This window comes from Monodon monoceros, unplaced genomic scaffold (genome assembly GCF_005190385.1).
Source record: "Monodon monoceros isolate NGI ecotype Baffin Bay Population unplaced genomic scaffold, NGI_Narwhal_1 Super_Scaffold_6, whole genome shotgun sequence".
NCBI lineage: Eukaryota > Metazoa > Chordata > Mammalia > Artiodactyla > Monodontidae > Monodon > Monodon monoceros.
In genome coordinates this window covers 100,342,931-100,365,091 of record NW_021703783.1, presented here as the reverse complement: position 1 = coordinate 100,365,091, position 22,161 = coordinate 100,342,931, and the positions used below count along the sequence as shown (strand labels likewise).

General features: G+C 65.5%; 2 protein-coding genes across 21 annotated transcripts in view; both read left to right on the top strand.

Annotated features, from left to right (window-relative positions):
• Nucleotides 1-10,997, top strand: part of PLXNB2 (plexin B2) — a 29,586-nt gene extending 18,589 nt beyond the window's left edge. For 10 of the 14 annotated variants that reach the window (XM_029205720.1, XM_029205715.1, XM_029205721.1 and 7 more), the window contains 30 exons: nucleotides 362-515; nucleotides 945-1,059; nucleotides 1,130-1,238; nucleotides 1,318-1,419; nucleotides 1,877-1,969; nucleotides 2,306-2,387; nucleotides 2,470-2,630; nucleotides 2,746-2,894; nucleotides 3,053-3,161; nucleotides 3,362-3,498; nucleotides 3,691-3,861; nucleotides 4,326-4,455; nucleotides 4,541-4,768; nucleotides 4,903-5,079; nucleotides 5,175-5,314; nucleotides 5,408-5,508; nucleotides 5,638-5,867; nucleotides 5,977-6,158; nucleotides 6,558-6,624; nucleotides 6,785-6,931; nucleotides 7,506-7,662; nucleotides 7,800-7,900; nucleotides 7,979-8,063; nucleotides 8,221-8,375; nucleotides 8,455-8,615; nucleotides 8,698-8,845; nucleotides 9,244-9,308; nucleotides 9,525-9,600; nucleotides 9,959-10,033; nucleotides 10,121-10,997. In XM_029205720.1, the coding sequence (XP_029061553.1) occupies nucleotides 362-515; nucleotides 945-1,059; nucleotides 1,130-1,238; nucleotides 1,318-1,419; nucleotides 1,877-1,969; nucleotides 2,306-2,387; nucleotides 2,470-2,630; nucleotides 2,746-2,894; nucleotides 3,053-3,161; nucleotides 3,362-3,498; nucleotides 3,691-3,861; nucleotides 4,326-4,455; nucleotides 4,541-4,768; nucleotides 4,903-5,079; nucleotides 5,175-5,314; nucleotides 5,408-5,508; nucleotides 5,638-5,867; nucleotides 5,977-6,158; nucleotides 6,558-6,624; nucleotides 6,785-6,931; nucleotides 7,506-7,662; nucleotides 7,800-7,900; nucleotides 7,979-8,063; nucleotides 8,221-8,375; nucleotides 8,455-8,615; nucleotides 8,698-8,845; nucleotides 9,244-9,308; nucleotides 9,525-9,600; nucleotides 9,959-10,033; nucleotides 10,121-10,225 (3,912 nt within the window). In that variant the 3' untranslated portion in view covers nucleotides 10,226-10,997. The remainder of the gene's footprint in view (nucleotides 1-361; nucleotides 516-944; nucleotides 1,060-1,129; nucleotides 1,239-1,317; nucleotides 1,420-1,876; nucleotides 1,970-2,305; nucleotides 2,388-2,469; nucleotides 2,631-2,745; nucleotides 2,895-3,052; nucleotides 3,162-3,361; nucleotides 3,499-3,690; nucleotides 3,862-4,325; nucleotides 4,456-4,540; nucleotides 4,769-4,902; nucleotides 5,080-5,174; nucleotides 5,315-5,407; nucleotides 5,509-5,637; nucleotides 5,868-5,976; nucleotides 6,159-6,557; nucleotides 6,625-6,784; nucleotides 6,932-7,505; nucleotides 7,663-7,799; nucleotides 7,901-7,978; nucleotides 8,064-8,220; nucleotides 8,376-8,454; nucleotides 8,616-8,697; nucleotides 8,846-9,243; nucleotides 9,309-9,524; nucleotides 9,601-9,958; nucleotides 10,034-10,120) is intronic. The other 4 variants (XM_029205724.1, XM_029205723.1, XM_029205722.1 and 1 more) reach the window with 4 other exon arrangements.
• Nucleotides 10,998-15,363: 4,366 nt separating this feature from the next.
• On the top strand, nucleotides 15,364-21,726 carry MAPK11 (mitogen-activated protein kinase 11). 7 transcript variants are annotated; one of them, XM_029205807.1, is made up of 12 exons: nucleotides 15,364-15,579; nucleotides 17,831-17,960; nucleotides 18,036-18,094; nucleotides 18,165-18,276; nucleotides 18,351-18,380; nucleotides 18,467-18,514; nucleotides 18,600-18,714; nucleotides 19,020-19,091; nucleotides 19,333-19,412; nucleotides 19,862-19,940; nucleotides 20,027-20,200; nucleotides 20,459-21,726. In XM_029205807.1, exons 1-12 carry the CDS (start codon nucleotides 15,464-15,466, stop codon nucleotides 20,536-20,538), a joined length of 1,095 nt encoding a protein of 364 aa, XP_029061640.1. In that variant the 5' UTR covers nucleotides 15,364-15,463; the 3' UTR covers nucleotides 20,539-21,726. The 7 variants fall into 7 exon arrangements, with proteins under 7 accessions (XP_029061640.1, XP_029061639.1, XP_029061638.1 ...); XM_029205805.1 differs by having other exon boundaries at nucleotides 15,401-15,579; nucleotides 20,027-20,073; XM_029205806.1 differs by having other exon boundaries at nucleotides 20,027-20,734.
• Nucleotides 21,727-22,161: the final 435 nt, after the last annotated feature.

Here is a 22,161-nt window from a genome sequence, read left to right as displayed (position 1 = left end):
GGCTGTGGGGACGGCAGGAGACCCGCGTAGTATCTCGCTCCTGGCCTGGACAGCGGTGCTGAGCCTGGGGACAGGGACCCCATCCTTTGTTGGGTTCCCTGGCCCCTGTGACCCGAGGGGCTTCTGAGAATCCAGGGCAGACCCAGGCCCTGTCCCAGGAGCGGCTTGGGTGACCACAGAGGGGCCCATTCAGATGAAATGGAGCCAGGCTCTAGAGGGTTCTCTGGGGGCAGGTGCACACATACAGGAGGGCGGCCGGAGAACGGCCAGAGGACCGGGGCTCAGGGCGGGGTCGGGAGGTTGCCTGCACCCTGAGGCTGGGCAGAGGAGTCCTGCTGTGAGCTGAGTGGCCCTTCCGCAGGTGCATCTGACCGTCAGTCCCCTCCCGGCCCTGAGCGAGGAGGACAAGCTGCTGTGCCTCTTTGGTGAATCACCGCCACACGTGGCGAGCATGCAAGGGGGCGCCGTGGTCTGCAACTCCCCAAGCAGCATCCCCAGCACGCCGCCTGGCCAGGGTGAGGCCCCGCCCGAGCCTGTCCCCTGAGCATTTGGGGCCAGCGGAGGACGGCTCACTGGTGAAGGTGGGGGCCACGCGGTGACATGGCTGGGACCTGGCAGGCGCTCTGCCCCAGACGCCCAGGAACCACTGCCCTCGGTGCCTCGGGACAGAGCGAGGGCCCAGCAGCGCAGAGCCCTGGGGAGCGACACGCGAGCCGAGGTCTGATAGCGGCGGCGGGTCCTGCTGAGCCCTGCGGGGCCCCACTCAGACCAGGGTCTCCACACGCGGCCTCCCGTTCTCTGCTGGGTCGCCTGTGGGGAGCTCTGATGGAAGGAGGAGTTGGGGCCGGGGGGGGGGGGCCCAGTTCCGGCTTCCTGTTCCCCCCAGCTCAAGCCCGCCTCCCCCTGCGGCCCCGCCTGACGCTGGCCCCATCTGCTGTCCGCAGATCACGTGGCTGTGACCATCCAGCTTCTCTTCAAACGCGGCAACGTCTTCCTGACCTCCCACCTGTACCCCTTCTACGACTGCCGAGTGGCCATGAGCCTGGAGGAGAACCTGCCGTGAGTGCCCCTGCCTGTCCCTCACAGCCCCCGCTGCGGACCCCACACTTCTCACCACCCTCTCCTCCAGGTGCATCTCCTGTGCCAGCAACCGCTGGACCTGCCAGTGGGACCTGCGCTACCATGAGTGTCGGGAGGCCTCGCCCAACCCTGAGGACGGCATCGTCCGTGCCCACATGGTGAGGGGCCGTGAGGGCACGTGGGGGCCAGGCTGCTCGGCCGAGGCCAGGCAGCACCTGACCAGCCCTGCCCCCCCAGGAGGACGACTGCCCCCAGTTCTTGAACCCCAGCCCGCTGGTCATTCCCATGAACCACGAGACGGCTGTGACCTTCCAGGGCAAGAACCTGGACACGGTGAAGGTGCGGGGGGCTTGTGGGGCCCTGGCTAACCAGTGAGGTCAGGCCTGGGGGTCCTAGCAGGGGCCATGATGGCTGGTGGAGAGGCATAGGCTTGTTCAGAGCCGTCCTCCTGCAGACCAGAAGCTAAGCACCGGGGCCCATCCAGCCTTCTGCGGCTCAGGGCCCAGCATGTGAGGGAGGCAGAGGGGTCAGGGTGGACGTGGGGACATCTGGACGGGCCTCGAGGGTTTAGGGCGTGCAGGGGCTGGGCAGCCGAGTGCCACTCAGGAGGGAGCAGGGCGGTGAGTCTGGGTGTTGACCGTGGCGGGGCCTGTCTGTGAGCGGCTCGGTGTCAGTCGGGATGGGGGCGCCCAAGCTGGCCCGGGAGCTGTGTGGGGCACGGCAGGCCCCGGGGCCCAGGGCGGGCATGTGGGACGCGCTGGCCCGCCTCGGGTATCCTGACTGGCCTGTCTGGCAGGGCTCCTCCCTGCGTGTGGGCAGTGACCTGCTCAAGTTTGAGGAGCCAGTTAGCACACAGGAGCAAGGAACCTTCTCCTTTCGGACCCCAAAGGTACGCCTCCCGGGGTGGGTGGGCCAGGCTGGTGGACCCCGAGGGCTGGCCCTGCGGGGGCTGCCCAGTTACCTCCGGGGCTTGAGGGGTGGGGCGGGGGCAGGCTCACCAGCTGCCCTTCTGGGGAAGCGGGGCCGGCAGGCAGGTGTGGCCTCAGAGCATCCCTGGGCCTCCCGTCTCCCTGGAATCCAAGTCATCCTCCGTCTCTGAGCCTCCAGCTTCTAGCCACCTGGAGGCCTCCCCTTGCTGCCCGTCAGCCGTGAGGGGACACACGGTGGTCACCCTCGGGGGCTCGGGTGGGAGGCGGGTGTGCAGCGTGTCCCTGTGTGCCCCCAGCTCTCCCACGATGCCAACGAGACGCTGCCCCTGCATCTGTATGTCAAGTCCTACGGCAAGAATATCGACAGCCGGCTCCAAGGTGGGTGGGCTGCGCAGCTGGGCTGGTGGGCGGGCAAGGGCAGCAGGGCGGCCCTGCCGACGGCCAGCTTCTCCCTCCACAGTGACCCTCTACAACTGCTCCTTCGGCCGCAGCGACTGCAGCCTGTGCCTGGCCGCTGACCCCGTCTACAGGTGTGTGTGGTGCAGCGGGCAGAGCAGGTGTGTGTACGCGGCCCTGTGTGGCAACGCCACCTCCGAGTGCCCACCGCCCGTCATCACCAGGGTAAGCCCCCTTACCCCTGACATCCCTGGCAGGAGGGACTCCAGCCCGGCCCGGGACCAGCTGCGCAGCCTGGCCTGCCCGAGCCACCAGGTCAGCCGGGCTCTGCCAATTTCAGATCCAGCCTGAGACTGGTCCACTCGGCGGAGGCATTCGCGTCACCATCCTCGGGTCAAATCTGGGGGTCAGAGCAGATGACGTGAAGAGGGTCACCGTGGCTGGCAGGAGCTGTGCCTTTGAGCCAGAACGCTACTCCGTGTCCACGCGGTGAGTGGGCAACCTGGGCCCTCCGAGCTGGGCCAGGCCCTACCCTGGGGGGCCGGGGGACTGGGGGGGATGGAGAGGAAGGACATGGTCCAGGTATGCGTGGGCGCCCAGGGCTTGCACACACACAGAGTGTGCCCACCTGCCTGCCGCCCACGCAGGATCGTGTGCACCATCGAGGCTGCAGAGGCGCCCTTCACGGGGGGCGTCGAGGTGGACATCAGCGGGAAGCTCGGCCATTCGCCTCCCCATGTCCAATTCACCTATCAGGTAAGCACCCGGCAGGTGGCTCTTGCAGGTCAGGACAAACGTGGGTGGGATCTGGGGGGCCATGCGCTGACTTGGGGTGAGGCGAGGCTGTGCCCCTGCCTCTTTCTGACAACGGTCATGGCCCAGTCGAGGCCCGGGAGGGAGGGCCGCAGCCCTGCCGCCCCAGCCCTGAGTCAAATGTCCCTGCTTTTCTCTTCTAGCAGCCCCAGCCCCTCAGTGTGGAGCCAAAGCAGGGGCCACAGGCGGGCGGCACCATGTTGACCATCAATGGCACCCACCTGGACACAGGCTCTGAGGAAGACATGCGGGTGACCCTCAATGACATCCCTTGTAAAGTGTGGGTGTCACCCACAGGCCGCCAAATCCTGGTCTGCCCTGGTCCTGGGGACAGGGTGAGGGCCCTCTGGCCGTGACCCTGTGTCTATCCTGGAGGGGGCAGTGGAACCAACCAGACCCACTGACGCACTGGCCTGGGGCTGCGGGTGGTCCCAGGGTGGGGTTGACATTGACTGGCAATCCCCACCCCCAGGACGCAGTTTGGGGCACAGCTTCAGTGTGTCACCGGCCCCCAGGCGGCTCCGGGAGAGCTGCCCCTGAAGATTTACTATGGGGGCTCCGCGGTGCCCAGCCCTGGCGTCACCTTCACCTACCGTGAGAACCCAGTCCTGCGGGCCTTCGAGCCGCTGCGGAGCTTTGTCAGGTGAGACCTCTCCCCCCGCCCGTGGCAGGTGCCCCCCACTCCCACACTGCTGGCCACACCCACCCCATCTAGCTATTTCCCAGGTGTCCTCTTCTCACTGGGCTTGTGAGGATATGGCAGAGCTGGTCTGGGTGACAGGAGGAGGCCTCCAAAAATCCCCACTGTACCCCCAGGTCGGGCAGGCCCGACATCCCGCCTCCACCTCCCCCCGCCACCCAGCCCAGCCCTGCTTCTGACAGTCCAGGGTGGCGGTGCTCAGTCACGTGCTCTGAGCACACACACCCCACCCCACCCCCCGCCCCTGCCATTGCAGCAGGTCTGGGCTTGCACACACCTGCAAGGGTATCCAAAAGCAGGGTGGGGGCAGGGACACGGCCTTGCAGGGCACCTGCTCTGGAGCTGGCTGGGCACCTCCCTTGCCCAGGTGTGCCCACTCAGGCACCATCCCCCTCCCTGCCCCCCAGTGGTGGCCGGAGCATCAACGTCACAGGACAGGGCTTCAGCCTGATCCAGAAATTCGCCATGGTGGTCATAGCCGAGCCCCTGCAGTCCTGGAGGCGGCGGCGGGAGGCCGGACCCCTGCAGCCCGTGACGGTCAGTTGGTGCCCGCTGCTGGGGACACGCCAGGGCAGGATGCAGCCTGTGCCAAGTGGCCTAACGGTCCTGCCTCGGCTCTTAGGTCGTGGGCAGGGAGTACGTGTTCTGCAGTGACTCCAAGGTCGTGTTCTTGTCCCCGGCCGTCCCCGAGGAACCCGAGGCCTACAACCTCACAGCGCTCATTCAGATGGATGGGCACCAAGCCCTGCTCAGGACTGAGGCTGGTGCCTTTGAGTACGTCGCCGACCCCACCTTCGAGAACTTCACAGGGGGCGTCAAGAAGCAGGTCAACAAGCTCATTCACGCGCGGGTGAGGACCAGTGCAGCCCCGGGGTCAGGTCCTGAGCGGGTGCGTGTAGGGGAGCAGCCCAAGGTCTGGGCTGAGCTGGTCGGGGCATCCCTGAACCCCTCCTGGGCACTGTGGCCCCATCCCCCGCCCCCCAGGGCACCAATCTGAACAAGGCGATGACGATTCACGAGGCCGAGGCCTTCGTGGGTGCCGAGCGGTGCATCATGAAGACACTGACGGAGACCGATCTGTACTGTGAGCCCCCAGAGGTGCAGCCCCCTCCCAAGCGGCGGCAGAAGCGGGACACGACCCACAACCTGCCTGAGTTCATTGTGCGTGTAGGGTGGGGGCAGGGAGGGGACAGGGCACCGGGCTCTCGTGGTCTCGGCCACACACCTGTCCTTGCTGACTCCGCCTCTCCACGCAGGTGAAGTTTGGCTCCCGGGAGTGGGTGCTGGGCCGCGTGGAGTATGACACGCGTGCGAGTGACGTGCCGCTCAGTCTCATCCTGCCGCTGGTCATCGTGCCCATGGTGGCCGTCATCGCCGTGTCTGTCTACTGCTACTGGTGAGCCTCTCCCCCGGCAGCCTCGGCCCCTTGGCCACACCCACCGGCCAGCACAATCCAGGCCAGGTCCCAGGAGCTTCCCTGTGCCCCCAGGAGGAAGAGCCAACAGGCAGAGCGCGAGTACGAGAAGATCAAGTCCCAGCTGGAGGGCTTGGAGGAGAGCGTGCGTGACCGCTGCAAGAAGGAGTTCACAGGTCGGGGCCGCCCTGCAGGTCCCGGGGGAGGAGGGCTCGGAAGAGGCTGCATTGGGAGGGACGGAGGAGGGGGGCTGCCGGGCTGCCGGGCTGCCGGCGGGCGGATGCCTCACCACGACCTCCCTGCAGACCTGATGATTGAGATGGAGGACCAGACCAACGACGTGCACGAGGCAGGCATCCCCGTGCTGGACTACAAGACCTACACCGACCGCGTCTTCTTCCTGCCCTCCAAGGACGGCGACAAGGACGTGATGATCACGGGCAAGCTGGACATCCCTGAGTCACGGCGGCCCTTGGTGGAGCAGGCGCTCTACCAGTTCTCCAACCTGCTCAACAGCAAGTGCTTCCTCATCAACGTGAGCGGGGCGGGGCCTCTGGGGCGTGGGTGGGGCTGTGAGGGGCGGGGCCTCTGGAGCGAGGGGGCGGGGCGGGGCGGGGCGGGGCTCTGAGCGGCCGCCCCCACAGTTCATCCACACCTTGGAGAACCAGCGGGAGTTCTCGGCGCGCGCCAAGGTCTACTTTGCGTCGCTGCTGACGGTGGCGCTGCACGGGAAGCTGGAGTACTACACGGACATCATGCGCACGCTCTTCCTGGAGCTCATGGAGCAGTATGTGGTGGCCAAGAACCCCAAGCTGATGCTGCGCAGGTGTGCGGGGAAGGGCAGAGGCCGCGGCGGGGGGTGTTGGGGGCGGCAGTGGGGCAGCACAGGCTTGTCCAGGCGCCTGGTTTGCCAGCAAGTACAGCCAGTGCCAGTGAGTAGGGCAGAGGGATGGCGGGGGGCATCGCTGCTAGCAGGTGGTCTGTGCTGGCCACTTATCTGCTCCCCCTTCTCATCGGCCCTTTGCAGGATGGGGTGGAAGACGAAAGGCCCACGCTGAGGGGGCTGGGAGATTGGTCACCGCAGGCTGTAAATGTACAGCCTGACGGAGACTCTGGCCTGGACGGAGGCTGGGCTGCTCTGAGGGTGGTCTGGGTACTTGGAAGAGCCAGCCGATCCTAGGGGCACTAAAGGACCCCTCAGCACAAGACCTTTCTGTATCTCCAGGTCTGAGACAGTGGTGGAGAGGATGCTGTCTAATTGGATGTCCATCTGCCTGTACCAGTATCTGAAGGTGGGCTCCACACAGCCCTGCCAGGGGGTGGGGAGGGACGAGGTGGTGCTGTACCCCCCGAATGTCCACCTCCCTGCGGCCCAGCTCCACCTGGACGGGTTTGCTTCCCACCCTGGCACGATCAGTCCCACCGTGGCTCAGCCGCCCCGTGTTGCTGTAGGACAGCGCAGGAGAGCCGCTGTACAAGCTCTTCAAGGCCATCAAGCATCAGGTGGAGAAGGGGCCGGTGGATGCTGTGCAGAAGAAAGCCAAATACACCCTCAATGACACAGGGCTGCTGGGGGACGACGTGGAGTATGCACCCCTGGTGAGCCCCTGGGGCTGGGCGGGCTGCTGGGAGACCTCAGGGGCCGGGTTCCAGGCCAGCCTCAGGACCAGAAGCTGATGCCACTCGCCTCCTTCGTGGACTTGCATTAGAACCCATTCCCCGTGCTGGGCCCACCCGTGTTCAGGGAGGGGCCTGGGTCATGGGTCTTCAGCAGGCTCGTGGGTCACTGGAGAGAGGCTCTAAGTGTCATGACCCCAAGCCAGCTGCCTCCTGGGTGCCCGGGCCTGCTGCAGGCATTTGAGGGGCCTGGGCACACCAAGTGAGTGGTGGTACACTCGTGCGCGTGTGGAGGTGGTACGTGGTGTGTGCCCCCGTGATGCCTGTGTGTTGCGTGATACCTAGAAGTGAGCAGTCCTCTGCCCTCTGTCCTGCTGAGCCATGGCACGCAGGAAAGGGTGAGGCCTGGGCGCTGAAGGGGCTCAGGATCCCCACCACCACTCCTCCACCTGAGGGTGTCGCCACTCGGGGGGAGCCCCAAGACTGCCCCCGGTTTGGGGCGAGCGAGGGCAAGGGCCCCTCCCCAACTGGCCCTTCGTTCTGTGTCCCCTGGCAGATGGTGAGCGTGATCGTCCAGGACGAAGGGGTCGACGCCATCCCTGTCAAGGTCCTCAACTGTGACACCATCTCCCAGGTCAAGGAGAAGATCATTGACCAGGTGTACCGCACGCAGCCTTGCTCCCGCTGGCCCAAGGCTGACAGTGTGGTCCTCGGTGAGCACCACCCTCGTGTGCCTGGCTCTGTGCCCGTGGAAGCCCAGTCGGCCAGGTCGGGTGGGGGATAGCGAGAGGGAGCCCGGACAGGGTGGGCTGTGGCCGGGTTCCAGGAGCTGGGCTGTGTCCTCCCACAGAGTGGCGTCCTGGGTCCACAGCCCAGATCCTGTCAGACCTGGACCTGACCTCTCAGCGGGAGGGCCGGTGGAAGCGCGTCAACACGCTGATGCACTACAACGTGAGTGCGCGGCCGGGCGGGCCGAAGCCCCTGCTGAGGGTGGGGCAGGAGGCCCGCCCTCATGACTCTGTTCCCCAGGTCCGGGATGGAGCCACTCTCATCCTGTCGAAGGTGGGGGTCTCCCAGCAGCCTGAGGACAGCCAGCAGGACCTGCCTGGGGAGCGTGAGTGCCTTCCCCTTGTCCGGGCCCTTCTGGCCTCTGGAGGTCATCGTGAGCCAGCGTCCACCCCATGCCGCCGTCTCGGGGGAGCTGTGAGCCCGGCGTGGGACCCGGGCCCCGGGGCCCGGTCCTCGTCCTTCAGCAGCCCGCTCCCCCACAGGCCACGCCCTCCTGGAGGAGGAGAACCGGGTGTGGCACCTGGTGCGGCCAACGGACGAGGTGGACGAAGGCAAGTCCAAGCGTGGCAGCATGAAGGAAAAGGAGCGCACCAAGGCCATCACCGAGATCTACCTGACCCGCCTGCTCTCGGTCAAGGTGGGCCGCGGAGGGCGTGTGGGAGGCAGACCTGGGACGGCGCCAGTGGGACGCGCTGAGCCCCGCTCCCGCCCCGCAGGGCACGCTGCAGCAGTTCGTGGACAACTTCTTCCAGAGCGTGCTGGCGCCTGGCCACGCGGTGCCGCCCGCAGTCAAGTACTTCTTCGACTTCCTGGACGAGCAGGCAGAAAAGCACGACATCAAGGACGAGGACACCATCCACATCTGGAAGACCAACAGGTATGGGCTCCGTGCCTCCACCCGCCCCGCCCGCCCTGCTCCAGGCCTCGGCGGCCCCTCACACCCTGTCGTCCCGCCTCAGTTTACCTCTCCGGTTCTGGGTGAACATCCTCAAGAACCCCCATTTCATCTTCGACGTGCACGTCCACGAGGTGGTGGACGCCTCCCTGTCGGTCATCGCACAGACCTTCATGGACGCCTGCACACGCACAGAGCACAAGCTGAGCCGCGTAAGTGCAGCTGCGGGCAGCCCAGCCCGCTTCCTGGCAGCGTGAAGCATCAGGGGAGGGGGCTGTGGTGCAGGTGGGGAGGTCGCTTTGGGGCGTGGATTTGCACAGCGGGGCTGGAGCTCAGTAGAAAGACAGGTGCAGGGTACCTGGGGCGGAGGGAGGCCCCCTGGGCAGTGGACCTGTGGCAGCCTGGGACCCCGAGCTCCTTCCCTTCCGTGAGAGAGAAAGAGTGAGTTTTACTATTAATCACAAAATGACGAAAACACTGTCAGGTCTGTGGATAGGCAGGGCAGCTACCGCCGTTGGACCCCCATCCCCCGCACACCCCTCTTTCTCTGGGTATCCTGAGCGCGTGCAGGTGTCTCGGCCTGGGTGTCACTTGGCTCTGACTCCCACAGGACTCTCCCAGCAACAAGCTACTCTACGCCAAGGAGATCTCCACCTATAAGAAGATGGTGGAGGAGTGAGTCCCCCCCCCCCCCCCACCCGGCCCGAGCCCGGCCGCCCCCCCCCCGCCCCCCCCCCGCGGGGCCCCCGGGCGGCGCCGGCCCGTGATCCGGGGGGGGGGCCCCGGGGTCCCCTGGCCCCCCCCCCCCGGGCCCCCCCCCCCCCCCCCCCCCCACCGTTCCGGTACCCGCCCCCCGCGGCCCACCCTGTGTAACTCCCCCTACCCCCACAGCTACTACAAGGGGATCAGACAGATGGTGCAGGTCAGCGACCAGGACATGAACACACACCTGGCAGAGATTTCCCGGGTAAGGGTGGCACAGGGGATCCACAAGCTGAGCCCCCCCAGGATTAGCCCTCCACCACCCCCGCCCCCCCGAAGGCCCTGCTGTGCGGGCCAGGAGACTGCATGGGGGGCGGGCAAAGTTGTGCCCACGGGGGAGAAAGGAGAGGCGCAGACGAGGGGGCATGGGGGGCGGCGGGGCTCGCGAGCAGCTCTGAGCCAGCCCCGCCTGCCGTGGGTCTGCATGGGTGGGAGACTCTCTGTCCGCGGTGTGCCGTGGCTGTGCGTGTCACGACTGCCGGGGGGACCCTTCGCGTCTGCCTGCTCCACTGGGAGACAGCCTCCTGTCCCTGGGTCATGCAGCCCTTCCGCCACCCTCCCAGGCGCACACGGACTCCCTGAACACCCTCGTGGCCCTGCACCAGCTCTACCAGTACACGCAGAAGTACTACGACGAGGTAGGGGTCCGGTCCTTCCAGGATGGCCGTGCTCACCCTAACCCTAACCCTGACCCTGGCCTGTGCTCTGACGTGACCCCTCCTCAGATCATCAACGCCCTGGAGGAGGATCCCGCCGCCCAGAAGATGCAGCTGGCCTTCCGCCTGCAGCAGATCGCGGCTGCGCTTGAGAACAAGGTCACGGACCTCTGACTGCGACCTCCACCGTCATGGTCTCGGGACACAGGTGTGTGACACCCACTGCCGGGCGCTGGGCGGCCCCGGGGGAGCACGGCCAAGCGGGCAGGACTCAGCCCTTCTCTCTCTGGCAGAGGAAGAGCCCCCGGGCTTCCGAGTGTGTGCGTGGCAGGGGGGCCCCCACCTCAGCGTTTGTAGCCTCATAGCACCCTTCTCCTGAGCAATAGTGCCGGGCGCCCACCAGCACCAGTTCCCTCCTGCAGAACCAGCATCGGGGGTGTCTCCTTCAAGCCTCCTGAGTGATTCGAAAACGTGCCTTATGCCCCCGGCGCCACGCTGGGTTGCTGGGGGCAGTCGGGCCTCAGCCCCCCTCCCCAGGCACCAGCAGCCGCCTCAGATACCTGGGTTGGGCCTTTTGGGGTGAGGTCTGAGTGCCCTCGGCCCCCAGGACCTAGTGCCCAGACTCTGTCCGTCTGCCCTACCTGGACTGGGGCAGAAAAGTGGTACGATGCCTTCCTGACCTCGCTGGCCTGCCCTGCGGGGCACTGGCACTCCCGGGGGACTCCGTGCTGCAGGCCCCACCTCAAAGGTCAAGCTGGACGTCAGACGTCGAGGCCCAGGCGGCCAGAAGGGACCCAGCGGACTGGGGGTCAGGGTCCCGGCCTGTCAGACAGGCTGACCTGGAGGCCCTGCCCAGGTCCGGGGGGCCGGGAGCAGCTCCGCCAGGACACCCGCAACCCTTTTTGTAAATCTTGTTAATTGTCAATCAAATACAGCTGTCTTTTTCACTCTGCTGGTTGGCTGGGTTCTTCCCGGGGCTGCCGACCCGCCGTCCCTACACACCTGCCCCGTTGTGGTACTGGGCCTGTCCTGCCCACGGCCTCCCTTCCTGTGCGCTCCTGGCCCCAGAAGCTCACCTGAAGGTGGGCCCGTGTGCCCTCGCACTCCCATCCCACAGTCCCTGGCTCCCCTGGGCCAGGCCTGCTGGGTGTGCTGAGGCAGCCCGTCCACGGCCACCAGCTCGGCTGAGTCCACGCCTTCCTGCCGCCCCAGCAGGACAGGATGGTGGTCAGGGGTGGGAGGTGAGCGCTGGGGTGCGAACCTCTCCCAGAGGCACATCCTGGTGCACCCCAGCACTGAAAGTGATCCTGAAGCAGGTGGAGGTTCCAAGGGCACAGGGCGGCGGCCCCGCCCCCCACGGTGCGGGACTGGGCCTGCTTGGACGCCATCTGGTGGCAGGGGTGGGCGTGGCGCGAGCTCTCAGGGACCTGTTTTCTCCTTCCTGAGGTGCCGTGCCTCACAGGTGTGGCCCACCCAGCACACGTTTAGTAAGCCCCTACTGGGTGCAGACCCCACTGGACACGGTGGTTCCTGGAGGGAGGCCCTGTATCCCCCTGCTCGAGGCTGTGGGGCCATTAGGGTCCCAGGCGCCTGAGAGCAAGAGGCACCTTTGTTGGTGTAGGAAGGAGGGGCTTGTCCCGGAGGCAGGCGATGTGGGGAGGCAGACTGCTCCCAACCCCTGTGTTGCACACAGAGCAGGAGTCGTGAGATGCGCTCCTCTGTGGCCAGTAAGGCACACGTACCGTGACCACACGGGCATGCACGTGCGCGCACACGCAGCACCAGCGTTGGGCCCCTCACTCGTTCACTCAACACGCGTGGTCCTGGGCACTAGGGACACAGCAGTAAAGGCGGCAGAAAGGGCCTTCCTTGAGGGAGCCCTTGTGTTGCAAGAATACCAACCCTAGCAGAAAAGGGATTTAGTGGCTCCGTAAAGGCAAGCGAAGGGGTCCAGCTTCAGATGTGGCTGGATCCAGGTGCTCACATGTCTTTGGGTTCCATCTATCTGAACTTCTTCCCAACACGTGCTCCTTTATTCTCAGACACCTGGGACGCTGGTGGCAGGGCACCCCAGCCTGTGTCTCCTCCACTTGGGGCGCACCATTGTGGCTGAGAAGTCTCAATGGGCTCGGCCTCGATCATAAGCCACTTCTGTACAGGGACAGCCCGTTTTGAGCCACATGGAACACCCCTCCCACGTGGAAGGGGTACTAGGCAAACAGCTGACGCCCCCCACCCCAGGGACCCTGAAATGACAGTGTACTATGGTCAGGACCAGAGACCCAGATGGGCAGGAGATCTGAACAAGGTACTGCTAAACCAGAGCAGGCGTGGCATAGTCTGGGAGTGTTCACCCTGGGGGGAGCAGGGGCGGGGGAGCAGGAACCTGGAGGCCTGGCTTCTAGACTGGACCCCTGTGGGCCACTTGCTCCTCAGCCAGGCATGAGATGGAGAAGTCAGTGAGCCCACCTTTTGCTGCGGGTCTAACAGGTGGGGTTCCCTTCCCCCTCGGAGGACAGGAGTGTGAAGGGATCCAGGGGCCATGCTTTCATGGGGCCAGTGAAGAAACTGGGCATGGATGTTGGGTGCACGGGGGTGGGCAGGAGGCTGGCAGACCAAGGGGTGACCCAGCCTTCTTCACTTTCCACTTCCCACTTTCCTCCCAATGCAGTGGGAGTGGGGAGATGCAGGGATGGAGGTGACCAGCGACCTCGATGACCTTTCCTTCCAAATTGCAGAAAACGGCCCAGGACCACACCCTGCTTGCTTGTTATGAGCATGAGACCTCACCTAAATCATGAGGCCCCTGTGACGGGGCCAGATAGCATTTTAGGAAGTTCGTCCTGACCTCAGGGAGAAGTGCAACCAGGAGACCAGTGTGGGGCTGAAGAGGGGATGGCCTGGACCTGTGGAGAGGGGACAGTGGACACGGAGGGTGGGGGCATCTCGGTACTTAGGGGTAGCTGTGAATCACAGTAGAGAGTGGAAGGAGGCGGAGGGGGGGGGTGCCGGGGACCCAGGGCTCATAGGCTATTCCATGCCGCCCCATCCGTGCCCCATCTGCACACGCACTGGCAAGGCCTGCCACTCCTGGCTGCCCTCCATCCACACCACCCTCCCTCCAGGCTCAGTCCTCGACCTGCCGGCCGGGATAACGCTGTGAAAACACACAGCACAATGCGAATAAAAATCTGAAATCCTGTCGGTGCTCCCTGCCCAGCCTGCCACGGCCCTGCACCCATGGCCGCCACTCTCCATTCTGGTCCTCAAGTCAGGCTAAGTCCTGAGAGGCAGGACCGTCTGGAAGCTGGCCCAGCATCATTGCTGTCACCTCTGGGGGCTCTGACTGCGCTCTCCCTGCCACCCCACCACCACGGGGAATCCTCCCTGGTCATTCCCCTGCAGTATCACAGCCCCCTCCCCTCCAGAGGGCAACTTGGCCGAGACTGATCTGCCGGGGCAGCGGGGCACACTGCGGGCGCCCCTGTGCCCAGGGCAGGTTTGCTGAACGCTGAGGGAGGGTCTCAGTGCGGTGTGTGACCGCTGAGCAGGGCAGTGAGGCCGCTCCCCTCTGGTCGGCGCTGACCACTCACAGCTGGGATTCCGGGTCGACAGACACCCCTGCCCCCGTGGAGGAGAGGGACAAAGGCCGCCCCTCCCTGCAGCGCGGCCGGTTCCCACGGCCCGCTGCTCCCTCCCGCCTCCTCTTCCCCTGCTTTAGCTGAAGCTCCATTAACTCCGCACAAAACCTCGGCTGCTTCGCCCGGCAGGCCGCCGGGAAAGTGCCCCCAGCGTGAGGCCCCGAGGAGGCCCCGGGTGGGGCGGCTGGGGGAAGGGACACCGGCGTCCTCACCCCATCCCCGCCGACCTCTGCTGGCTCCCAGAGAGGGAACTGAGGCCAGAGCGGCTGGGACTGGGACCCTGCTTCCTTTCTCACTTTTGGGCTCCCCCCAGGGTCCGGATTTGCCAGGCAGAAGTGTCCGTTTGCCTGGTACTGTGTTGACATGTTTTATTTTAATTTGGTTATCAATATTTGAGTATCAGGAGATTTCACATAAAAACTCAGGCTTTAGTTTGTTTCAAAAAAGTGGAAGGTTGGGACCTCAGCCTGATTTCCCCCTCTCCTGGGAGGAGGCAGCCCAACCTCTACCCACTGCTTCTGCAGGGTGGGGGGTCAGGAGGTATTTATATCCCAGGCAATGTTCTCTCCGAACCACTGTCACTTTAAGTGGGAAGTAGGAATAACCACTCTGACCTAGAGCTCTACACAGATGCTGAACTAGGGAACATGCCCCTTCACAGTTTCAGCCGCCTGTGCGAACTGCACCTTCCAGGTGGAGAGAGGAAATGTGCGGTGCTGGGCAGAGTTCACCGATCTCGGGGAACGGTGGTTTCCAACTAGGGGAGCCCCGCAGGACCTAGGAAAGTCAGGGTGGGCTTCCTCGAAGAGTTGACAGCTGAGGGAGCTGTTTCAGAAGGAGGAAAGGTACCAGGCCCCAAAGAGGACCCATTTGGGGAGAGCTTCTTACGGGCCCAACACCCCAAAGGCCCCTGGTGCCGCTGCTGTCCCTGGTCCTGAGGGCTGGTCTCCGGGCCTGGCCCGGCAGTCACGCTTCTCCCAAAGGGCAGCAGGGCCCAGTCCCGGAGCCAGCCCGTGCAGGACGCCACACCAGACCGTGGAAGGGTTACCGGGAAGCGAAGCACACCGCCAAGGCCGGATGGCCTCCGCGGGGGAGGGAAGGCAGGCTGACCCAGGATGCAAGGCACTTGCACCTGCCCGCGGCGGACGGGCCCTATCCAAGCAAATGCCTAGCTTTTATTAGGGGGTATTTTCTATTCTGATAAAAAAATACCTCCCATGGCTTGTCCCTGGCTTCTTTGATTTAGAGGATTCTACCTTCATTTCTGTGGGAGCACGCTGGGGGAAGAGGTGCGGTGCAGGTGAGAGGAGAGAAGGGATGCACGGACCAGAGCAGATTGAAGGCGCGTTAAACGCAGGACCCGGACTAGGCGGATGGCGGGATGCGGGGGGAGGTGGACAGCGGGGCGGTGCCGGCGTCTGTGCCGGCAGGGGAGGGTGCGGGGAGCTGAGTCCTGAGAGGTGGTGGCGGCCTGGTCCGGGCGGTGCCGCGCCGAGGACCCACGCGGCGGACATTGGGGAAGTGCGTGGACCCCGGGAGGTGGGCGGTAAGTCGTTCCACGGCATCCCCTTCCCCCCACCTCCCCACCCCGCCCCGGGAAGGCCGGTTTCCGCTCGACCGCCGCCTCGGAGGGGCAGGAAGCCGCGCGTTCGTCTGCGGGAACCCCCGCCCCGGCCCCGCCCCGCTCCGCTCCGCCTCCGGCCTCCGGCTCGGGCTCCGCGGGGCGGGGGGCGCGGGGCGGGGCGCGGGCCGAGCTGCGGCCGCTCTGGACATGTCGGGCCCGCGCGCCGGCTTTTATCGGCAGGAGCTGAACAAGACGGTGTGGGAGGTGCCGCAGCGGCTGCAAGGGCTGCGCCCGGTGGGCTCGGGCGCCTACGGCTCCGTCTGGTAGGGGCGGGACGGGGCAAAGGCGGGGGGACTGAGCGCGCGCCCCCTCCCCGCCCGTGCGGGGTTCCCGGCGTGGGGAGGGGCTCGCCCTGCCTCCGCCCCCGGGCCTTACGCAGATCCGAGGAATGAATGGGGGGTGGGGGCGTGAGGGAAACTTTCCTACCCGAGCCTCTCCCCGGCGGGAGAGGGGTCGTCCTCCCGCCCCTCCAACCCGGAGCGTCCCCCTCCGGGCCCGAATCCTGCGGCGTCACAGCTGGCGAAAGGGCGGGCAGGTCCCCCGGGCCCCTTGATGTCTGAGCATGCATCGGGGGTGCCCCCCGTCAAGGGCCAGGCATCTGGGCTCCGGCAGGTACCCCCGCCCCAGGGTGGGTAGCTCTGTTTGAAAAGGAAGAGCCCAGATTGGGGGGTGGGGGGCAAGACCCCTCACCTACGAACGACCGCAAGCTCCCCCGTGGGTCCAGTCCACTGCCCCATTTTCCAAGGGATCTCAGGCTCCGAATGGGGCTTAGGCCTGATCAGAGACGCCTACCATCCCCCCCTAGGGGGCGTCTACACCCCACCCCATTTTTGCCCCAACCAAGAGAGCTCACACGCAGCCTGCAGTTAGGCCCTGGAGCCCAGACAGGAGGGAGTGTGGGGCCGGGGGAGGCCTCTGGACCTGGTGGGGTGGAGGCCGGAGGGGGCTTTGGGTGGCAAGGGGCTTGCTTGCGGACAGTCCAGGTTGCAGTTGCAGTGTTGACAGTGAGCCTGATTGTGGGTGTGGATGTTGAGAGGTGCCCCCCCAGAACCCAGAACCTGTGAAATGCGGGGTGACTGTGGGGGTCATGGGTGTGGGGAGGCAGGGCCCCTGGGGGCAGGGTGTTGCTCCAGGATCCTGCAGAAGGTTGGGAGTGGGACTTCTCAGACCCCCTTACGAGGCCCAGCACTGGAGCCTGGAGCAGAGGTTTGGGGTCCCCTGGGCCTCAGATCTCACTCCGTCACTGGCCAGCCATCAGGAATCTCAGGCCATTCCAGCCACAGGCCTCTATCTTCATGTCTAAGACCACAAGGGCAGGAAGAGGGTGTGGGCCAATGTGTGAGTGGTCCCTGGGGGATCTGACAGAGCCCTTGCTGGAAGTGCCTTCTGGGAACTCGTAGGGACAGTCAGGCTCCCCAGGGGAGGTCTCTCTCCACCACTTAGCTCTGCAGGGCCCCCATGCCGGTGATGGGCTCCCTCCCTCCTCTGATGTCTGAGGAAGCTGGTGACCCGGTGCCAATTCCCACAGCCCTTTGTTGACTGTGCAGACACAAAAGGATCTGCTGCGCGTGCACGCACACACACACACACACACACACACACACACACGAGCGTGCACACGCACCCCATGAAGAGCCACTCCCCTACTTCCCACCCCAGCAGTGACTTGGATGGGGGAGGGACTTTCCTCCAGCACTGCCTGGGCCCATGAGCACCCCAGGTCCTGCAGGAGCTGCTCCCTGGGCCGCGTGGGCATGGGAGGTGGGCTGAGGCTCCACTCGCTCTGGAGGGAGGCTGGATCCTGGAGATGAAGTGGGAGGGAAGGGGGGGGGGCAGCAGCCAGAGGGAACACTGGGCGAAGGCATCCCTTCCCGAGGGGCAGTGGGGCCACTGGACGACCAGGCCACTTGTGTTTGAGGATGATGCCCGTGAGTGTGGCATCTCCTGTGAAGAGTAGCTGGGTGTGGGGCTTGAGGGTCTAGACCTCAGGGGAGTGGGGTTGCACGAGGGGAAATATTCTGTGGGTCCAGGCACCACCCTCTGCTGGGTATTTCCTGCTGTCCAGTTTCTCATTGTGAAAAATAACGATGCAATAAACCCCTTTGGTCAGGTTTTCCTCCATATTTTGAATATTTGGGGGCTTTGGAGGTGACTCTGGAACCCCCTCAGGGGGCCTCCCAGACCCCCTGGCCTATGGGGGAGCTGGAGGGGCTGCCTGCTGTCTGCCACTGGCTGTTTCCCTGGCCTGTTATTTCCACCCTGAGCTGGGGGCAAGAGTCACTGGGGCCAGGAGACAGGAGAAATCCAGGTCCTGCCCTGGGCTCCCAGGTGGGCTGGGAAGGCTGGGGGTCAGAGGGCGGGGTGGAGGGTGAACTGACTCTGGAGGAAGCTGCAGGACTCCAGGAGGGAGGGGAGAGTCTTGGAGGGAGTGTTCAGACCGCCTCCTGGTGCCGGAGGCCTTCTGGCCTGTGGGGACCTCGCGACGGAGGCTGGGCCTCACAGGCCGCCTTGCAGCTCAGCCTACGACACGCGGCTGCGCCAGAGGGTGGCGGTGAAGAAGCTGTCGCGCCCCTTCCAGTCGCTCATCCACGCGCGGAGGACGTACCGCGAGCTGCGGCTGCTCAAGCACCTGAAGCACGAGAACGTGAGCTGGGGGCGGCCGGGCCGGGGGTGGGGGGCGCCCGCGGGCCGCCGAGCCCTGACTGCCCTCTGCACCCAGGTCATCGGGCTGCTGGACGTGTTCACGCCGGCCACCTCCCTCGAGGACTTCAGCGAAGTGTGAGCGGCCGTGGCGGGGAGGGCGCGGGGTCGGGGTGGGGACTCTGTGCTCATCCCTGCCGCTACCCAGGTACCTGGTGACCACGCTGATGGGCGCCGACCTGAACAACATCGTCAAGTGCCAGGCGCTGAGCGACGAGCACGTTCAGTTCCTCGTGTACCAGCTGCTGCGCGGGCTGAAGGTGGGCGCGGAAGCGGGGGGCGGGCGGGGGCGCAGGGGGCAGAACCTGACGCCCCCGCCGTCTCCCCCTCGCAGTACATCCACTCGGCGGGGATCATCCACCGGGTAGGTGCCGCGCGCGAGGGGGGGCGTGGGGCTCCTGCGGCGGCGGCGGCGGCTTTGCCTGCGCTCACGCCGCGCCCGCCCTGCAGGACCTGAAGCCCAGCAACTTGGCTGTGAACGAGGACTGCGAGCTGCGGGTGAGCCGCTGGGGGAGGGGCTGGCGGGTCGGCCGGCCGGGAGGCAGAGACCTGGAGGCGCTGACAAGCCTGGCGGTGCCTCTAGATCCTGGACTTTGGGCTCGCGCGCCAGGCGGACGAGGAGATGACTGGCTACGTGGCCACGCGCTGGTACCGGGCCCCTGAGATCATGCTGAACTGGATGCACTACAACCAGACAGGTGATGTCAGCCCGTGTGGGGCAGCCCCCTGGGGCGGGTGGGCCTGGGACCCAGAGGCCAAGGACCTTGGGGGACAGGCCAGGTGGGGGACCTGCGTTCACAAACAGACCTTCAGAAAGGCAGAGCATGGTGGGTCCTGGGCTGACGCTTCCCCCTGCCCAGGGTTGTGTCTAGAGAGGAGGGGCTGCCGGCTTTGGGCCTGCGCGTGAGCGCGGGGCCGCTGGGCTGGCTCAGTGCAGCCAGCCCCCAGCTCTCTGAGGAGGGACTTGGGGTGGGCAGACTGATGGAGACGCCTCCTCCCACAGTGGACATCTGGTCTGTGGGCTGCATCATGGCCGAGCTGCTCCAGGGAAAGGCCCTTTTCCCAGGAAATGACTGTATCCTTGGCGCAGGTTAGGGGTGAGCCAGGGTCTCCTGCTGCGGGGTGGGGGTCGAGGGGGGGTGGGCTCTGGCCCTTTCTGGCCAGTCTTGCCCCCTCTGCCCCACACCGTGCCACCTTGGGCTCACTGCTGTCCCCAGCGTCAGGAGAGCATGTTCTGGGCAGTGACCCAAGGTCTGGGGTTTGGGGTCCCGGGGAGAGTCCGTGCTTGGCCGTTGGGCATTTCCTGAGCCAGGCAGACATCGACCAGCTGAAGCGCATCATGGAGGTGGTGGGCACACCCAGCCCTGAGGTTCTGGCAAAGATATCGTCGGAACATGTGAGTCATTGGCCACCAGCCCCCTCTGCTGACCAGCCACTCCCCCGCCCGCACTCTGGAGGAAGGGACGCTGTGGGGATAGATGGGGCACCACGGGGGGAGCATGGGTCACAGTGGAATAGACCCCAAGGCAGGCGCCGACCCCTTCAGGGGGAAACAGGTGAACTGGGGAGACATTCCAGGCATGAGGGACACTGAGGGTAAAACCTCGGCACATGCAGTGTCCTGGCCGTGGACAGTGGAGAGGCACCAGGCCCGGGACGTGCAGGCACGCAGGGCCAGGCAAGGTGCCGTAGCCACCAGATCCAAAGCGGGGAGGTCTCTGGTCCGCGTATGCCCTTGCCCAGGCCTGCTGGAGAGACTGAGTCTGGGGGCTTCTCCCGGCAGGCCTCTGCCTGGCTTAGGCAGGCGTTGAGCAGCCCCCTCAGGCCCTTCCCCTGTGCTCCTAGGCCCGGACCTACATCCAGTCCCTGCCCCACATGCCCCAGAAGGACCTCAGGAGCATCTTCCATGGAGCCAACCCCCTGGGTGAGGATGGGCCCTGGATCCGGGCTGGGCTCCATGTCTAGCCCTGGCTGTGGAGCTGACCAGCCCTGCACCCCGCCCCTCTGCAGCTGTGGACCTCCTGGGAAGGATGCTGGTGCTGGACAGTGACCAGAGGGTCAGTGCAGCCGAGGCCCTGGCCCATGCCTACTTCAGCCAGTACCACGACCCCGATGATGAGCCCGAGGCCGAGCCCTACGACGAAAGCGTTGAGGCCAAGGAGCGCACGGTGGAGGAGTGGAAGGGTGGGCCTGAGGGCTGCGTCCCCCAGAGGCTGAGCGCTGCCTGTTTTCTGCAGGAAGTGCTCCAGTTTCTCTTGAGAGTGGTCTGAGCGAGGCCACGACAAGGGGGTCAGGTAGAGCTGGGGTTGGGTGTGTCCAGCAGAGGCTTGGGGGCAGCACGGGGCAGGCCCAGGAAGGGGCCCATGGGCCGAGGCTGCTCTCGGAGGGTGGTGGGCCTGGGCTGCTGAAGGCCTGAGCTCACCCTTCCTCCTCCCCTCGCAGAGCTCACCTACCAGGAAGTCCTCAGCTTCAAGCCCCCAGAGCCACCGCAGCCGCCTGGCAGCCTGGACGTTAAGCAGTGAGGGGAATGCGGCTCGCCAGCCGCACTCGGACCCGAGGAGGGGCCTGAGCCCGCCTGCCCTCCCACCTCGGCCCGCCAGACTCCCACAAGGGGCACCTCCCAACACCACTGCGGCCAGCAGCGCCCACCCCTGGCCTGGGACCCTTGTCTACACGCCGCGCCTTGTGGGAAGCCTGCACGTGTGTGAGCCACGGGTGTAGGAGTCTGGATAGAGCATGCTGGACTTCCTTGGTCCTCCTACCCCCTCCCAGCAACCTGGGTCTCTTTTGGGACCTCGCTATGGGGGACCTGGGTGCCATAAGAGCTCCCCCCTGGGGAGTGTGTCTGTTTCCAGATCTCCTGGGTCGCAGAGGGCTGTCTGTGGGGGGCAGTGCCTTGGGGCCGGAGCTCCTGGAGACAAAGGAAGGGGTCTCGATGGTCAGAGCTGCTCAGCCTGGATGTGGGGGGCTACCCTGGAAAGTGCTGAGACTCAAAGGATCTTCCGTGGGGGTGGCAGAGTGGGGACAGCTGCCTGGAGCCGTGTGTTCACCTATGCTGTGCGGCACATATGTGCTCCTGGAATTCACATGTCTAAGTAGACGCAGACGCATGTGAACCTGAGGGCACCTGAGGGCCAGTGGCCATGGCCAGCAGGAGGCCTACTGTTGCCTCCCCTCCCCTCAGTTCCTGGTGTGGGTGGGGAGGGGGCATTGCTGAGATCCTGCTGGGCAGCATGCAAGGGGCTCAGGTGGCCGTGGGCAGCCATGTGAGCAAAAGCCCCCTGCTCCTTGGGTGTGAGGGCTGCAGCAGGGTTCTGAGGCATGAGGGCACTGTGCCAGCTGGGGGGCTGGCAGGCACGGGGGCCTCCAGCCTTGAGGACACACATGCCGATGTGGACCCGGATCCTGGACCTTGGCCCAGAGCTGATGGAGAAGCCTATGCCCACTCTACCTCTGCCCACCCTCTGGCCCTGCAGCCGGGCACTGGGGCACTCAAGTCTGTGGGTCAGCCCTTGGCCTCTTCCCGCCTTCCGGAGTGGAGTTGACCTAGCGACCTCTGGGACAGGGCCCTGCTCCAGGCGTGTGGGAGGTGTGGGTCCTCCGTCAAGGGGCGTCTGTCAGGTGGTGACCTCTCACCTCGCAGGACCAGGGAGGTCTGAATGCTAAGTGCCTGCCCCAGGGTTTCGCAATAAAGTTCCCCTCTCACCCGGCTTGTGTCTCCAGCTCTAGGTTCTGCTCCCGCGCTGCCCCCACTGCCTGGAGAGGGTGGCCATATTCCGCTGGTCCCTGGTCAGAGCAGCCACCTTCACCCTCCCTGCTCCCTGAGGGCCAGTGGGGTCTGAGGTGGACAGGGCATGATGGCCACCAGCAGTCAACCCGCTGCCCTCAGAGTTTCATTGGGCGGGATCTGGCCCAGACCCAGACCTGCCCCTTCACTCAGCGGTCAGCGAGGACGCGGGTCGGGGGTGTTGAGGTCTCTGGGAGCAAAGGCCTGCCCTTCCCCAGGGTCAGGGAGGCAGCTTTCCTTTCCCTCCTGGTTAAGGGGAAAGAGGGCTGCTTCAGCCTCGGGACATACATTGAGCGACCAGCCCCTGCCGCTCACTGCAGCTCAGGCTGGGAAAGCAGGGTATCCCCAGGATGGGGAC

What these genes read in the sequence shown, in the direction of transcription:
- MAPK11 (XM_029205801.1), top strand. Translation starts at nt 17,510, where the DNA reads ATGGGGGAGCTGGAGGGGCTGCCTGCTGTCTGCCACTGGCTGTTTCCC. An exon ending in AGCACCTGAAGCACGAGAAC is followed by an intron (nt 17,961 to 18,035) that starts GTGAGCTGGGGG and finishes CTCTGCACCCAG; the next exon opens with GTCATCGGGCTGCTGGACGT. An exon ending in ACGAGGACTGCGAGCTGCGG is followed by an intron (nt 18,515 to 18,599) that starts GTGAGCCGCTGG and finishes CGGTGCCTCTAG; the next exon opens with ATCCTGGACTTTGGGCTCGC.